General features: G+C 36.4%; 1 protein-coding gene across 1 annotated transcript in view; it reads right to left on the reverse strand.

The window, feature by feature from the left end:
- Positions 1-1,546: 1,546 nt before the first annotated feature.
- Positions 1,547-18,902, reverse strand: part of rnf126 (ring finger protein 126) — a 58,256-nt gene continuing 40,900 nt past the window's right edge. Inside the window, 4 exon segments of the mRNA XM_051934673.1 lie at positions 1,547-2,203; positions 14,315-14,430; positions 17,374-17,431; positions 17,434-17,472. Of these exon segments, the coding sequence (XP_051790633.1) occupies positions 2,054-2,203; positions 14,315-14,430; positions 17,374-17,431; positions 17,434-17,472 (363 nt within the window). The 3' untranslated portion in view covers positions 1,547-2,053.

The following is an 18,902-nucleotide window of genomic DNA, read 5'->3' on the forward strand; positions in this document are numbered from 1 at the left end:
ATGGACTATTGAGTGAAGTTTGATTAGCATAAACGGCAAATGTATCCATTTAAAATTAATCTATAAAACAAGGTATGCAGAAAATGAAGGGATCTGAATATGATCTTAATCTGCTACATATCAATTTCCATCCACAGGTCAAAAGAAATGTATCCGAATTGCACACAAGGAGGAAATATTTCCAAGGTCCTTGAAGCTGTGGGGTTTCTCTCCAACTAAATCATTAACTGGAGAAAATGCAAATGAACATCCAGTTTTACTGAACACATTATTTTATAGTCACTAAATTGAATATGGCAATGCAGGAATTACTTAGCTGTTTTTGCATTTCTAAGGAATTTAGCAAAAATTTGTCTGTCGTACAATAAACAATTTTCCTGAGCTTACATGTTAAGATTTTCTTCTACTTTTAAAGTGCATCATAGTAAAGCATCCATATAATCTTGAGCATAAAGGTGTAAGGAGAACTGAAGTAATAACTTAAAATAATTTTAAAGAATTTCAAAGCTATGGCAAAACATTGATCCAAATCCCAAGTTGGCTTATCCTAGCCACAGCACTAGTACAATAGCACTACACATGCAAAATATCTAATAGATTGTGTGACAAAGTGACAAACCAATTGTCATGAATTTAAAAAAACAGCAAATATCTTGATTAATAAATTTGAGGAATAAAAAAAACAAAACAGTGCCCATAGTGAGGTACCAATAACTGGGTTTGGGAGCTGCCGCACTAACACAGCAAAGATGGCAACTGGAAATGACAGGTGGTGGGAGACATGACATTTAAACAGAGCACACATCAAGCTTTACACTGCAAAACAAAGTAGTGCTGATGGATTCCCCATTGATTGCCTGTGGTGTGTGGCAATTATATCAGGCACAATCAAATATTTCATGGACAGCTTTTGTTTTAATTTTGTTTGCACTAAAAACATGCAAAAGTCCTTATTTTTATTTTCAGAGTTAAAAAAATAACTTTTATGATTAAAAGTTCACTACTGACCCACTGGGATCACTCAGGAAAAGAAAATCCACATAAAAATGTAAACAAAGCTGACTGATGATCCAATTTTGAGTAGCGCATATTTCTGTATTTATCCTGTCCAAGTATTTTAAGGACTCAAAGTCAAGATGATTACCGGGCTCTCCTTTAGGCACTGCTCCCCACTACTATAACAAACTTAAAAAAATAAATAAATAAAAATATAATCAACTTGAGCCAGGTGCCAAACCAAGATTTTGGCTAACCACTACTTTCATTGTTAACATAGAACCCAAATATCTTATAGTTCCTGAAGTTTCAATCTTCATAAAACATTTTTACCAGCCTTTTCATTTCTCTACCTCTTGTCACATTTTTCAAATTACTTTAATGGGATATAATACAGATTTTAATAAAATATATATACACACATAGTGTTATATATATATATATATATATATATATATATATATATATACATATATATACATATATATATATACATATATATATATATATATATATATACATATATATATATATATATATATATATATATATATATATATATACATACACACACACACACACATATACAAACACACATACATACATACATACACACACACTTTATGATGCTGAAAGTCCTGTACAGTGCCTAAGAAGACATTTTATAAATAAAAGAAAAACAAAAAAAAAAAAAAACAGAAAAGAAGGCCTCCTACTGACTTGTATAAAAACACTATTGTGGTTGCAGCTGGGAGTAGTTGATGCTCGCCGTACCCAACGTTTAAATGGTTTAAAATTGCAACCTAAAGAGACTGCTTGTGGAATGCCACTCTATTTCACTATCCCATTCAAAATGTTCTCTGATGTTGCTATGGACAAAGGAAGAGGGTGTTTTTGATCATAGAGGAGAAGCTGGTATCTTGCCGTGGCATTTTCTTTGCTTCATTGTTCTTTCTCACTACCCTTGATATTCCCATGTTGCTTTTCCCAATGAACAGAATTCAGGTGGGATTGCAGGTGTGAGTCCATATGAAGGAGCGGATCAGAACGTTGTGTTTTAAGAGTTATTTCCTGTATTTTCATTGCTCGGTGAACTGGAGGAAGAGGAAGAAGAGGAAGAGGAATAATTCATCCCTGATAACCCTGGAGGATTTGTTGCTGTGTTCTGTCCACTTAGGCTTTTTCTGCATACTGGACATGTATCATGCTTAATGGAGACAAAAGAAAGAAAAGATGAAAATATATTAGAAATGGTTTTACATCTGCTTCATTAACGAAGATTATTAAATAAATCAGTACAGCATGAAAACCACAAGCCAACTTTAGGCGATTCCACTTATCCATAGAACTGAAATACTGTAACAGAACTGCAACGCACTTCTCCAAGGCAGTGAAAAAAAATTCTTCACTTTACTTTGCCCTTAATGGTGTAATGTTAAATCATTTGAGAGAGTATGATACTATTATGCACTGTACAAAACACTGTCTCAGCTTAATGGATATTTTATTTCACAAAGATGACATATATGTATTTGCCTTGGAAACTTGTTAACCGAGGCATTAATACATAAAAAAAACACTGACATTGGCAGTCAACAGGAACAGGAATAACAAAAAAGCATTAAATCTTATCAAATATGTCAATTTAGAAACAGCTAAAGTATTGATTTTAGAAAATGTATCTTCCACATTTCAAGAGTCATGTTTGACAAAAAAGGATGTTATGTAATTTAATTTTCTTCACACACTATTTGCACAATCTTTTCTGTTGGAAGGATACATACTCTTTGTTTCTGTTCAGTGAGACTAGCATGGGTGGAGTTTAATATAAACAAAGTGTAAAGGAAGCTACACTGAAAACAGGAAAAGCTAGAGCATAATATTATGAAACAAATGAGACATTTTAGCACAATATTATTTTTCAGCTAATAATGTTAAAAAAAATGTGTCTAGCTGGGACGCAGTTTGAAGTAATCCTCTTACTTTGAAGCTGTGCCATGTAGCACACTTAGGCTACATGTAAACACCCAACTGAAGATCTTCAGAAAGCTTATGAAATAATTGTGGCACAACTTGCAGCCTAAAAATGACTGTACTTTTTCTGAAGCTTGCAGCTTGCAAGTAAGTCTTTGCCCTGTAGCAGAAACTGCAACTAGAACAAGAAACAGAACTGTACAGCTTTGGCAAAGTCACTGGCTAGCAAAATAAGCATATGCATGCAGCTAGTATAAAAAAAATCTGTGGGCAGATATAAAATTGGCAGAAAATGCTATAGTAGAAAATGTTAGGAAATGAAAGGGCATTCACCATCAATACATATGTTAGATTTAACCACCTTTTGTTCTGAACCTTACTGTAGCTCCAGACTGTAAATTCTCTCTCTCTCTTCCAAGGCAGTGCTTTCTCTTTTGTCTTTGATCTGAGCAATGAGCCTAATCATCATCATCTTCATAGCTGGACACAGTGATGCTATAAACAAATGTTTGTCTGCCTATATCTTTATAAAAATGTAAAAATCATGATGGAAAATAACAACTTTGAGAGCTTAAATCATTATCGAAGTACAATACACACTGCACCACTCAAGAAACAAGCTACAAATAACAATCCTAACAGGGTAGAAAGGATATTGTATATGCAGAAGAAAATGCAGAAGAAAATTAAGTAAACTTGACAGTCAAGCTTGTGAAAATAATATGGATACTCATTTTTCTGATATGTGTTCAATGTCAAGACATAAACTTACACTCAGAAACATGCTTAGATTTAAAGTGACATATTTAGTTTAGGTTTCAAGGCTTTATCATCACATTTCTCATGGTGCCCACTGCCCAACAATGTAAGCTACTGAGGAATAACATTTTTTTAAATTATAAATAATACTTAATTTAACAATTCCAAGTTTCTGAGGCAAAAAGGTACGATATGCCACAATTGTAAACACAATAAATAACTAAACTATGCTATAAAAATATTTTTGCCGTTCAAATCCAAGACAATTTGATACTTTAAGAAGTACTTTTTAGAATGATAAGGAAAAATGACAAAGAAATGTAAGTTGTACCATCAACATGTAATTACAAAATCAACAGACTGTTTTCTGTATGCATTTTATCTCTTACTCTATGCTTGAGGTAACAATTTATCTCAAAAATGTGAATTCATGAATTCAGTACATCAGTTTGAAGTATGTCATGTTTATTTTGATTAACAAAATATGCAAACACAACATTTTACCAAATACTAACAATACATCATTGTATTATGTTTGTTATTAGAAATTAGGGATGCTGCAACAAAAACTGTAAAACAGGTATTAGTTAAGTACAAAATATGGAAATTAACTTAAAATTACGCAACAGTGAAAACATCAACAGCAAAAAAAAAAGCTGAAAGAAACAAAGAAGATAACTGTTCAATAACAGCAATCCAAGCTTTAAAAAAAAAATGAAATGGTGAGTTGAAATGTCAGTGTGAAGCTTGAGTATGCCTAGTGAGAACCTTCATAAATACATTCTAAGGGGGATTCCCTCCCTGCTTATATATTCTGCTACAGTCAAAACTGTAGTTTTTCTAGATTAGGAATGTTCTCTCTACTATTTGGTACACTATGGAGCATTTGTTCTCCAGAAACTGCTGAACCATGGCCGAAATGCACCAAATCTTTCTCATTCTCTTTTTTTATTCTCATAAATAATAAATATATTTTCATTGTTTCCTTTCTTAATATTGTCAGATTTCAGTAGAAGACCCCAAAACATTAAAAAAAACCTGCAATAATAGAGTAAACCTACAAGAGTTCAAACACTTCTTCAGATTTTATTTATTAGACTGCATGGGTCTAGTAAAAGAAGTTTTGAAGTAATACATTAAACTGAGATGTGTACAAAATGATGCAAGGTGATAATCAAACCATAAAAGCGGGAACGTTTCCCACACTTAAGTACCTGTGGATCCACATCAATGACAGATTGGACTAGTCTCGTAGCACAGAATAAGAAAAGGCACAGCTGGCTTTTTTTCTTAGGAGGCTCTGTTCCTTTAATGGGGATAATGACATCCTTCATATCTTCTACAACATGGCCAATGCATTTATTTATTTATTTATTTATTTTTTACACATTATGGTAGGCTGAGTTAGTAACAATTTGAAAAGAGGACCACCGAATCAACATGCTAATTAAATGGGTTGGGTCAGTTATGGGATGCTCTCTGGACCACCTGGAGGTAGTAGCAAATAAGAGAATTAAAAGAAAATTTTGTGTCATTATAAACAATGCGGCACATCTTCTCCCTAACACACTAACTCTTACTTTTAGCCAACATATTATTCATCAGATGTGTGTCAAGAAACACTACTGGGGCTCCGTTATACCAACGGCATAATGCCTGTATAATGCTTCACTGTGACTGCCAAGTCAAAAGTTCTTTGGTTTTTTTTCCACTTTAGTCTATCTGGTGTATTTATATATTTACAGTACAGTGGAACCTCGGTTCATGAACGTCTCGGTACACATACAACTCGGTTTTCGACCAAAAAGTTCGCCAAACTTTTGCCACGGTTCACAACTACACACTCGGTATACGAACAAGCCAGTTTCCCTTTTGGTTTGTGCGCGCCGATGATTTCCGCACGTGTTGCATTGATCTCGGTCAGACGTGCGTGCTTTCGCTGTGAAGTCTTTGTGCTCTATTTCATTTCCCTTCCGGTTCATACGCGCCGATTACTGTATTTAAGCACGTGTTCAGCCTCTCCCTGTTCATTGTTCTCAGTCAGACGTGCGTGCTTTACCTGTTAACTCTTTGTGCTCTACAGTATTTCGTGTGCTTTTGCAGTTAACTATGGCTTCTAAGCAAGTGAAGAGTGGTGAGAAGAAAGTGTTGCAATGTTACTTTTCTCTTTTTTAAAACGTTTATTTTTTTCCCTGTGCTTAAAACTCATTTAAAAAGAGTGTTTACAGCGATCAGGATGTAATGCTATTAGCGTGAACTCCTGTAATGTTACTTTCTTGGTTGGCTTTTAAATAAAGTTCGGATTTGTTCAAATGTTCCTTTTTTTCCCCCCTTGTGCTCAAAACTCATTTAAAAAAAAAAGTGTTTATACAGCCATCAGATTGTAAGGCTATAGCGCGAACTGCTGCAATGTTACAGAGAGAGAGGGGGCTCGCGTGCTGCTGAGGGGGGGGGGGGCTCGCGTTCTGCTGAGAGAGAGAGAGAGAGAGAGGTCTCACGTGCTGCTGAAAGAGAGAGAGAGAGAGAGGTCTCACGTGCTGCTGAAAGAGAGAGAGAGGTCTCACGTGCTGCTGAGAGAGAGAGAGAGAGAGAGAGAGAGAGAGAGAGAGAGAGGTCTCGCGTGCTGCTGAGAGAGAGAGAGAGCTTGCGTGCTGCTGAGCAGGGAGCCTGGGTGTTTGTGTCAGGAGAGGAAGGAGTGAACACGTGATAGGTTACGGAGGTGAAAGTAAGAAAGTTTCTTAATATGATTTATGTGGGCGGAATAAGAGAGGGAGGAATCAAAAATGGCACCAAGATTTTTTACAGTAGAGGCAGGTCTGATGAGATCACCGCCAAGATAGACTGGGAAGAAGCTCATTTTATTAAGTTAAATTTTAGTCCCAATTTGCAGGAGTTCAGTTTTATTGTGATTTAATTTTAAAGAGTTCTGCTCCATCCAGGTTTTAATTTCACTAAGGCAGGTTGTGAGCTGAGAAAGCTCTGATGAAGTTCCACTTTTAACACTGAAGTAGAGCTGAGTATCATCTGCATAAAAATGATAACCCAGTCCATAGCTACGGATAATATGGCCAATGGGAAGCATATAAATACAGAAAAGCAGAGGACCAAGGACAGAGCCTTGAGGGACTCCTTGTGTGACTGGCGCTGAGCTGGATCTGCCTGCCCTGCCAAGACTAACAAACTCTTGCCTATCAGTCAGATAGGACTTGAACCACTGGAGGGCAGTACCAGAGATACCCAGCATGTTCTCTATTCTGGAAAGTAGGATGTCATGCCTGACAGTGTCAAATGCTGCACTGAGGTCTAACAGAATTAATATGCTGGTTTGTCCAGAGTCTGCTGCCATAAGCAAATCATTGGTTACCCGTAGCAGAGCAGTTTCACAGCTGTGCCGCGCCCTGAAACCAGACTGAAAGGGTTCCATCAAATTATTAGAGGTTAAGTAATTGGTGAGTTGGGAAGCTACAACACGCTCAGGAACTTTTGACAGGAAAGGTAAGTGGGAAATAGGCCGAAAATTGTTAAGATTGTCAGCATCAAGACCAGACTTTTTTAACATTGGGGTTACAGAAGCAGATGTGACTGGTGAGAACTTAGAGAAGGAGCTGGAAGAAGTGGGAAAACAGGGAGAGATATAAACAGATGATGTATTTATGTTAGTTGAATTATTTAGATCGTTAATTTTGTTACGGAAAAAGTGGAGGAATTCCTCACAGACTTAAGTAGAACCTTGCACGTTCACCTCACCTGAATCCAACTGAGAACCTCTGGGCAGTTATGTATTGGTGTATCTGACAACTCCAAGTAGCTCCACAGACTGTCCAGGGGCTCACTGATGCCCCAGCTTTCGGAGGTGATTCTCCAGGGCACCATCCATCATCTCATCAGGAGCATACCCAGACGTCAGGAGTGCATACAGGCAACATGGGGACATACACACTACTGAGTTACATTATGAGTTGCTGTGACGAAATTCGCGCAAGTCGGATCAGCCTGTGGTTTCAATTTTTGACTGATTTTCGTTGTGCTGTTGAATCAGCCCTCAATGGGTTAACAATTTTGGTTTCCATTGACCGTTGTTGCATCACTTTACTCAACAAATTACACAGTATTACTCAGTAAAGATTTTCCACTTGAACATTTCATTCATCAAGATCCAATGTGTGATAAGTGTTACCTTAATTTTTTTGAGCAACATATATTCTTTTTTCATTTTTATTAAATTTAATTAAAACCAAATAATCCATGAAATTCTAATCAAATTTAACAAAACCAAAACTGAACCTCCACCCAAAAGAAAGAGAGGGGATTCAGCCAAAGCAAATCTTTGAAGCAGCGAGGAAAGAAGAGTATCCTTTTCCCTGATTATTCTAATATGTTATTGATTAGATCCGGCCATATTATAAAAATGTTTTGAAAAGATCCTGAAAGTGAGAATTAGATTGTTTTAAATTTCAGGACATCAGTTACCCACTGACTTAAAGGTGGTGCGTTGGGATTCTTCCAGTTGAGCAAGATAAGTCTATGTGCTAGTGGTGAGGTAAAGAGAATTTGTTTATCCTTCTCCACTTTAAGCCCATCTGGGAATACACCAAACACAGCTGTTAATGTGTTAGGAGTGATTGTGACACCAAGGCTGTTCGAGAGGCACTCAACGATTTTTTTCCAAAACGTGATCCAGTTCACAGGTTGAATCTTGTCCTGGAGACATTGTGCACAGTTTTACTAATCAAGGTAAATGTGTTCTATAGAAATTTTTAAGTTGAATGATTAAGTGATTTACACATATTAAGCTAGTCTATTCAGTGCATGGCTGCCTTCCACTCCTATTCTGAAATGTTAAGTGAAAGATCCTTTCCCCATTGTGCCCTGGGATCTTTGAAAGGAAGGGACTTAAAAATGTTTTTTATAAAGTGTGGAGATGCGATTGGAGTCTTCAAGACTGAACAATATTTTTTTTTTTTTTTTTATATTTTTATTTTATTAATTTTCATTGTAATCATTCCATACAAACAGATCCATTTATAACCCAACAAATTTGAAAACAAATCAAACCCCATCCCTGAGAAGGAGAGCTTAGCTAAAGGAAAATTTCTTTAAGCTTTTTAATAAGGCAACATTAGACAAAAGAAGGGGAGAAGTAAATATCTATATAAATAAGAGATGGAGAAGGGAGTTAAATACAATAATAGTTAATTCTCTTATTCTAAAATAATATTGATTAAATCCTGCCAAGTTTTGAAAAAATTTTGTACAGATCCTCTAACTGAAAATTTGATTTTTTCCAATTTCAAATAATATAAAACATCAGTTTCCCACTGACTTATAAGAGGAGAATTAGGATTCTTCCAATTTAACAAAATAAGTCTGCGTGCCAAGAGTGTAGTGAATGCAATCACCGTTTGTTTGTCCTTCTCCAATTCAAGTCCATCTGGAAGGACACCAAACACAGCTGTTAGTGGGTTAGGAGGGATTGTGATACTAAGGCTGTCTGAGAGGCACTTAAAAATCTTTGTCCAAAATGATGTTAGTTTGGTGCAGGCCCAGAACATGTGACCCAGTGAGGCAGGAGCTTGGTTGCAGCGCTCGCAGGTCGGATCCTGGCCTGGAAACATTTTGGACAGTTTTAAGCGAGACAGATGAGCTCGATATATAATTTTTAGTTGAATAATTCTATGCTTTGCGCATATAGAACTCGAGTGAATTCTCTGCTTTGCTACCTTCCACTCCTTTTCTGATATATTGATTAAGAGATCTTCTTCCCAATGTCCTCTTGGATCTTTGAAAGGTAGGGACTCTAATAAGATTTTATATATTGCGGAAATAGTTTTTGTTTCCTCGGAATTGAGCAGTATTTTTTCCAGCATTGTGGAGGGTGCAAGGTGGGGGAAATCGGGCAATTTCTGTTTAACAAAATTTCTAATTTGAAGATAGTAAAAGAAATGTGTAGCTGGGAGGTTAAATTTTGAACGTAATTGTTCAAAAGATGTAAATATGTTGTCTATATAAAGATCTCTGAGCATTTTAATCCCAAAACTTTTCCAGGTATTAAAAACTGGATATACTTGCGAAGGTTGAAAGAGGTGGTTCCCTTGCAAAGGTGCCACTGATAAAAGATTTTCCATCTTAAAATGCTTCCTAATTTGGTTCCATATTCTGAGTGAGTAAAGCACAATTGGGTTATTAGTATATTTGCGATAACTTTCATTTATTGGAGAGCAAAGCAGGGAATATAAAGAAGTACTACAGGATTTTACTTCTATTGCAGACCAAGCCTGTGTATGGTGCATTTATTTGTGTCCAGGTTTTTATGGCTTGTATGTTTGCTGCCCAGTAATAAAACTGAAAATTAGGTAAAGCCATGCCACCTTCTGCCGAGGTCTTTGTAGGGTCGCTCTTCGGATACGTGGGTGTTTTGAGTTCCAAATGAATGAGGTTATTATTGAATCTAACTGTTTAAAAAACGATTTATTGATATATATTGAAATGTTTTGAAATAAAAAGAGAAGTTTAGGAAGGATATTCATCTTAACAATGTTAATTCTTCCGGCTAGAGTGAGATGACGGGTTGACCAATCTATGCAAGTCTTGCTTAATTTTTTCCATACAGACGCCAAAATTTTGTTGATAAAGAGCTTTATGTTTACTTGTGATATTTACCCCTAGGTATTTAAAACTGATCTGCTATGGTAAAAGGTAGGGTGTCTAATTTAATATTATATGCTTGTGAGTTCACTGGAAAGAGTATACTTTTATTCAGATTAATTCTAAGACCAGATATCTTTTGAAATTCTGTTAGTGCTGTTAAAACAGCAGGGACAGTGTTTTTCTGGGTCCGATATATATAAGACCATATCATCTGCATATAGAGAAATTTTCTGTTCCAGTCCTTCTCTGACAATCCCCTTTATCTGATGAGAATTTCGGCAGTGAACCGCCAGTGGTTCAATAGCGATTGCAAACAACAGTGGCGACAAGGGACATCCTTGTCTGGTACCACGTTCTAGTTTAAAGTAGTCTGAGCAAATTTTATTAATACAAACTGAAGCTTCTGGACTGGTATACAGTAGTTTAATCCAAGCACAAATATTCGGGCCAAACCCAAATTTCTCCAATGCAGTGAAAAGGTAATTCCATTCGATCATGTCAAATGCCTTTTCTGCGTCTAATGATAGTAATATCTCTGGGGTGTTTGATTTTGCTGGTGAATATATAACATTAAACAAGCGTTGGAGATTTGAAGATAGATGTCGGCCTTTAATAAATCCAGTTTGATCTTGTGATATTACCGAGGGCAGCACTTTCTCCATCCTTCTAGCTAGGATTTTTGAGAGTATCTTAACATCATTATTCCGGAGTGAAATTGGTCTATATGATGCACATTGTAACAAGTCCTTATTTTGTTTAGGAAAGACGGTGATTAATGCTTGTCGAAATGTTTTGAGGTAGTATTTGGTGGTCTTTAGCTTCTGTAAATGTTACCAATAAGAGTGGAGCTAGCTGAGTGGAGAATTTCTTATAAACTCTACGGGGTAACCATCAGGGCCTGATGATTTCCCGCTTTGTAGTGACTTTATAGCGTCTAGTATTCTGTTAGCGTTAGAGGTTTATCTAGTTCCTCAGCACTTAAAGCATCTATTTGTGGTATTTGTGAATTATCCAGAAATGCATTAGATTGCGTGTTGTCTTCTTTGGGCTCAGTGGAATATAAAGACTTATAGTAATCTCTAAATGTGTGCATTATTTTATTATGGTCGATGATTTCTTCTCCATTCTTGTTGGTGATTACTGGTATTGCATTGTGAACTTCTTGTTTATGAATTTGTTGAGCTAAAAGCTTATTAGCTTTTTCCTCCGTGTTTATAGTAATGCTGTCTAGACTTATAAATAAGTTGTTCAGTTTCTTTAGTTGTTAAGATGTTAAGTTCTGTATGCAAGGCCTGCCTTTTCCTGTGAAGAGCTTCACTTGGACGCCTGGCTTGTTCTTCATCTATTCTAGTAATTTCATTTCTTAGCTCTGACACTTTCTTGGTTTCTAATTTATTTCTATGGGAAAGATATGAAATAATCTGGCCTCTTAGGAAGGCCTTTAGAGTTTCCCAGAGTGTTCCTGCAGAAACCTCTGTAGACAGACTGAACAATATTTTTTCTGGAATAGAAATAGGTGGATGGTGAGGAAAATTAGGTAGGTTCAGCTTAGCAAAGTTTCAAGCTTGAAAGCAGTAGAAAAACTGTGTTGATGAGAAAGTAAACTTGAAGCTTAATTGCTCACAGGATACAAAAACATTACCGAAGTGTTTTAATCTCAAACATTTTCTAAGCATTAAACACCATTACGTTTGAGAAGATAAAAAAGAGTAGCTGTCATGTAGTGGTGCAAAAGATAAGAGCTTCTCTGTCTTAAAGTGCTTCCTACATTGGTTCCACATTCTGAATGAAAGAAGGGCAATTGGATTATTAGTGTATTGACATTACAAATGATTCAAGTTGCAAGCAAAATGTTTTTTGCCTCGTCAGAACATGGTATGACTCATGATCGTGTATTTAAAGAATGTCGGGATCAGTCTGCTTAGCACTTTTTCTGCTTCATTCGGAGAGCTAAAAATGTAAAACTGACAATCAATATTCACTTTTAATTTGGCAGGGTATAAGAGGCTGTATCTGATATCAGCACGGTGTAGATACTGTTTAATACTGTAGTATGAAGCGCGTTTAGCAGCTGTTACAATGGGAGAAATCTGGGCAAATATGAATGCGGTTATTTTCAAATATAATCTCCTATTGCTGTCTGAGAAGGACCATGTAATTTTATTTGGCCTTTAGTTTGTTGAAACAAACAACGAGGCGTCTCTGTTTTGAGACATTAGATCCATGTATATGGTAGGGTGTAGGGATCTCGGTGTCCGATTTGAAGTCCTCTCCAGTTATTTTAGAGAATAGTTCAGCTATGAATTTCACTGGGTTTGGACTTTCACACTTTTCAGGGAGACTTTTGATTCTGATGTCGTTTGTTCTATCTTCCAGTGCAGCCAGTTTGTCAGCAAGCACTTTGCATTCTTATTTTGCAGCCTTTGCCTTTTCGCCTGTGGCGGATGTCTACGGTTCAACTATTTTATTATGAGTCGTAAAAAATTGCTTAACATCTTCAAGCTGAAGAGCGAATACTCCAATTTTTCTTTCTAATTTACTCATATTTTCCTGTATTTTTTCATCAACTTTTCCTAGAATTTCTGTAAAGACTGTAGTAAACTTATTAGTTAAATGTTAAAGGGATAAAAGGGCCATGCTCAGTTCCAATAATCCTCCTGAAACTGACAAATTCTTCTTGCCTGCCTCACTCACAGTTTTACTCCCACTTTCGTTTTTGGCTGGAGGAAATAATGCAGCGTGAGGTCCTGGCAGATCAGTTTGCCTGTCTTTTCCTGGTCAGTCTTTGGTAGGCTGCACAGTGACATTGAGGCTGGTTTTGACTTTGATGAATTTTTAGCTGCCTTAATCCTTATCCTTTTTTTTATGAACCCTTTGTTTGCTGCTCATGTTTATTTATACTTGCATATAATGTAAATACAAGATGCAGTACCTCAGAATGAAAAAAAAAAAAAAGAAGAGTAAAATAACACCGCTGCTAATGGAGCTCAGCTCCAGCCATTCATCTCACGCAAAGGATGACACCAAAATTGTACATTCTAAGAAATAGTTTACCCAAAGTTCTACAAATGTATGGTGTAGTAAAACATTTAAGTATATATTACACATTTTTAAATATTTTTCAGTTGTCAGTTGGTAAGTAAAGTTTTCCCATATGTATAATTAGTGTCATAATAAAACAAGACAGGCAGAGCAAGGATTCACATTCACTCTGTCCTCATTCTGGATAAGTACAATGAATAGATGCCAAAAAAAAAACAACAATTTGAATATACTGTATTGAAAAGCAACTTTTGTCAGTCTAAATGGTGACAGCAATAGTAATTTGTTTTGTAGATGTGTAAGTATACACAGTTTACGATTCATATTTAATGAAGTTTGATATGTTGTCACCCAACATTGTTAAGGAAAACAGAGTTGCCAAAGTGGAGTTCTTTGTGACTATGAAAAAAGAAAAAAGCACACAGCAAGAAATTAAAAACGTGGCATGAGTAAAATATGAGGAACAACAATATATGGCACGTGGAAAAAAAGACATATACAAAATATAAAACAGAAGAATGATGGATTATGGAAATAATTGTTAAATGTCCTTGGCATGGAGTTTTCTGATCTAGTGGTCTGCAGAGACTGGGAAACTTCGTTTACCTCAATTTAAAACAGGTGAATGCACATTTAATGGTTGTTTCATGTATTATATTGAAAACAACCATCTGAAATTTCCGTACCAAACAAAATGTATGTATTATGTGGCTTTTGTGGAAAACTGATTTGATGTTTTAAACCAGCTACCACCCACAAACACCAAAGAATGTCACTCCCAGATTAAGTTCCTGCCTCATCACTGCCCCCAAAATCAAAGATCTTTGAGGAGGTAGGAAGGAAAAAAAAATCCAAAACCTACATAACAGCAAATATTCATTGATAAAATGCCTACCTGTTCCAGCCATGGCACAATACAGTCATTGTGGAATAAATGATTGCATGGAAGCTGCCGAACCATTTCACCAGCAGTGTAATCCTCTTTACACACAGGACATTCTAAACCTGACCCTGAAATAGAAAAGGTTTCAGGTGAAAAAAAAATACCAGACATGTAATTCTCAGAATTTTTACTCAATCATTTTCCACCAATCAACACCCCAATTATTACCGGTATGTCATTCCCAAAGTTAAATACTAGCAAAGAAAGGAAGATGTGTTCCTTTAGGATTAATATGGCTTGTACGTTTTTTCATTCACCCTAGATTTTAATTTGAAAACTAAAAAATTTAAATAAATATTCTGTGCTCATTCAGTGGTCTATAAAATAGGTTCTCAACCTTTTGTCTTGATGCATCCTTCCGAGTAATTTAAATGTTCTGAAGTATTATCATTTTCTTTGATCTTAAACTGTAAAGTACTGAATTCGTGTTAGGTAAAACTAAAGGGTGTTATTTCTTTAGATGTCCAAAAAAACTGTATTTGGGGGTTATAACAAGGTATTATGAATAATTTTTGTGTTAATTTTTTATGCATGTCACTTCTTTAAAGTTTATGTATGAACTGTGGTTTGATATGGAATAAAAATAAGAAACCCTTACATCTTATCTGTTGCTTCAAGCTACCTTACATAATTGATTATAGACTTTGCTGCTGCTGTTCATGCCTGTACATTACTACAGAATAAGTCACTGAATTGCACTGTTTGAAATTAGTTGTAACTTAATTTCATTTGGTGCAGTGAACTAATAAACATCGTGTTGAACAGTGAACAACAGAAATGTGGTGTTTGCTGAGCTGCTTTCAAGAATTAAGAACAACCTCTAATTGCACATACAGTGGAACCTCGGTTCACGACCATAATTCGTTCCAAAACTCTGGTCGTAACCAAAGCAATTTCCCCCCCATAGGATTGTATGTAAATACAATTAATCCGTTCCAGACCATACGAACTGTATGTAAATATATTTTTTTAAGTTTTTAAGCACAAATATAGTTAATTAAACCATAGAATGCACAGTGTAATAGTAAAACTAAATGTAAAAACATTGAATAACACTGAGAAAACCTTGAACAACAGAGAAAACTAACACTGCAATAGTTCGCGCTATAGCGCTACCAACCACTGGCTAAAAACACTTTTTTTTTTTTTAATGAGTTTTAAGCACAGGGGAAAAAAAATGAACATTTGAAAAAATCTGTAATTTAATAAACCACCAAGAAAAGTAACATTGCAACAATGCACGCTACAAACCGATCGCTGTAAACTGAAGTGAAAACAAAATCAAGCCCAGTGCATTCTTTAACTGCCTTCCTTCCTTATGCGTCCAGCTCTCTCTCTCGCGCTGCCTGTGTATGTGTGTGTGTGTGTGTGTGTGTGTGTGTGTGTGTGTGTGTGTTGCGCTCTCTCTCTCTCTTGCTCGCTGAACAGGAAATGCACAGGGAAAGACTGAACATGTACAAATCGAAAAGGAAACTGGCTTGTTCGTATACCAAGTGTGTGGTCGTGAACCAAGGCAAAAGTTTGGCGAACTTTTTGGTCGTAAACCGATTTGTACGTGTACCGAGACGTTCGTGAACCGAGGTTCCACTGTATCTGAGATTATGCATTTACATTAACATACTGCATGTCGATTGTTTGAAAAGGTTAATTTTGTGCTTCAAAACATTGCAGTGTACCTCAACTTTTTTGGTCTTGCGACCCACTTTATTCCACCATACAAGTGTCTTTGTGATATACCAAATTCCCCCCAGCAAATTGAGCACCATCATCAGACCCAAGGGAGGAGGTTTAGTGGGACAGGTATGGTTTTGGGAGTTATGGCATGGGAACTCAGCTTGACTGTCAGAGATGTAGGAGGGACCAAGGTAATCAGAGTGGCAACTTGCCACACAACCTGCTACCAATTGAAAAAATACAACACATGATCCACTGCCTGAAGCCCACCATTCACCCAGTGTTTAAGAAACACATCATTGATGAATATTCTGGAAATTTTGAAACAAAAACTAGACACATTTTTTTTTTGGAAATGTGTTATTGTGTGCAAAGTTGGCACACTGTTCAAGGCTGGATTCTTGTCTTTTGCCCAGTGGAGTTGGAATAGGCATCGATTCAACAGCAACCCTAAATTCCATATGCTAGTCAGGAAATGGATGATTGGACAGACAGCTGTAATCATGTTGATATCAATCAAAGGATTAATGTAAAGCCATTCAATAAACTCATTCAATTACAGATGACATTGGTCACAATATCATACTCGCAAAGCATGCACAGTGTATTTCTATTTCCAATTCTATAATGGCATAAGAGAAATAAGGGAATAATGAAAGTCTTTTTGCCTTGAAAGCATAGCTGTATTAATCCTTTTTGTTAAGCTAAACACTGAAGAATTTAAGTTAAGACACTTGCAATTCCACATTGAAATACAAGCTCCAGGAGCACGTCTTGACATGCAACTACAACTGAGACATCTCTTCTTTCCCTCTGCCTTTGCCTACCAGGGTCCTGACCATTTTTTATCACATGCCACCCAGTAATAACCCTCAAGCTACTGGTAGTATGCATGCCACAGGTTGAAAACTACTGGTCTATAATGTTGCGTTCACTTTTTCTGTTTTACAGCACGCCTGGTGAAGTCTTATAGTCAACTTAAGAATATAAGTATGTATACAATGTTCACCTTGCATTTTAAAAGACTGTTGCCAACATTAAGTTCAAGCTCCTCAACCAAACCTGACACCAGGTAAAGACTAAAAAAAGAGAAAACATTTAATGTGAGCCCTTCTTAAACAAGGAATTGTTTGAATAGTAATTAGGAGGAAAACATGAACAATAATTAAGCAATAAAATAAAACCATAGTCTTTAACTTGTGGAGGAACTTTCACTTTAAATAAAGTAACTAGAAATTCACCTATTACAGTGAAACACACATTCCCTCTTCAGAGTTAAGTTGCTTCCCATTACAAGATAATTACAAACGTAGGTTGAATAAAAACACTGCACATACATACATGTTCTTCTGTAATTTGTATTGTGGGGAGGCTCTTTTAATCCTTGTCTCGGTCTCTGCTGGTGGAGGACCAGTATTTTCAAATTGATTTAGTAACTTGTTTTTCAAAAGAAACAGAAACAGATACAGTTTAGTAATACAGAGATGTTAAAGGCAAATCAAATATGATCTTGATGTCAAATGCTGCTATACCTGTTAATGTCTGAAAACTTATGACAAACAAAACTGCCGTCAAACATAAGATCTGGTCAGATCAAAATTAAAACCTCCTTAAATGATTCTGTATCATATAACAATAGCATTTAAAAGATTTATTTCTGCTGCTTTTTTCTTACTCGTTTAGTCAGTTAAGGATGTATACAAAGATAATATGATTACGCATAAGATACCCGACTAATTTAAGTTCACTTTCAGAGAATCCATGTTTTCTAATGTTTTTCAAAATGATTTTTGACTGCAAGGGCAAAAACAAAGAATAGTTGGCATTTAAGAGCACATGTGGGCAGCATCCAGTATTTACTATAACACTGATTTTGGAGGTGTTTAAGGTTTGAAAAGTAAGTGGCAAAACAGCTGACAAATATGAGTAAGCCTTCTTGTGTTATCAGGGAGTCAAGGCAGCTGGGCTGTCAAAAAACAGAGCATGTTAAAGCTCATTGAGACATTCCTTGTGTGACTTTGGGCTATACTTGTTTATTTGTATAAGAAATAAATAAACTGCTGTTGTTGTAAAGTAGTGAAACCAAGCCAGACAGGTTGGAGATGCTAAAGGCAGCTGAGGGCCTTGAAGCCAGAATTGCCAGATACATGCAACACAACTAAGAAGGAAGTTTTCACTACATTATACACTAGCATACTAGCTTTTGCCATAAAAAAAGACTGGCTCTTTGCGGCATGGGTCTTAATGCGAGATCAGCATTTTGGAGCAGATAATAATTGTTGAGAAAATGCATGCTTGGCAGAGAAATAATGGTCAGTCTTTGTTACAGTATGTGCCACACACTGTACAATATGTTAAGCAAGGGGAAAGGGGAATTTTTCATGTGTGGATTTAATAATATGTAACTGGATGCTATGGTATATATCTCTATTACAAAAAAAAAAATCTTTGGAGGCAGACTAGGGAGACGAGACATATCTTCTCTGGAGATAACTTTGATGTCCTGCGAGACCAATGCAGTAAGACATTTAAAACAAGGTTCATGGACATCTAACCTAGAAGTTGTTGGAAATTGCCTTTTGGCAGTGTGGGGGAACAGCCTGGATACAGACAAGCAGACATCGATGGTTTCACAACCAACCACACGTATTCATATTAACAGCAATAAACAGCACCACAGAAACCCAAGTGACCCCGAGCACCAATCACCCACAAGTCCAGGCCTTTCCAATGCCCCCCCTCTCTCTCTCTCTCTTCTGGTCCGCCTCCACTCCTCCTCTACTCCGAGCTCCAATCCTCTTCCACCCGACTCCAGCCATCAAATGGGAGGGAGGCGGGCCCCCCTTTTAAACCTTACCCGGACGTG

This window comes from Erpetoichthys calabaricus, chromosome 12 (assembly GCF_900747795.2).
Source record: "Erpetoichthys calabaricus chromosome 12, fErpCal1.3, whole genome shotgun sequence".
NCBI lineage: Eukaryota > Metazoa > Chordata > Cladistia > Polypteriformes > Polypteridae > Erpetoichthys > Erpetoichthys calabaricus.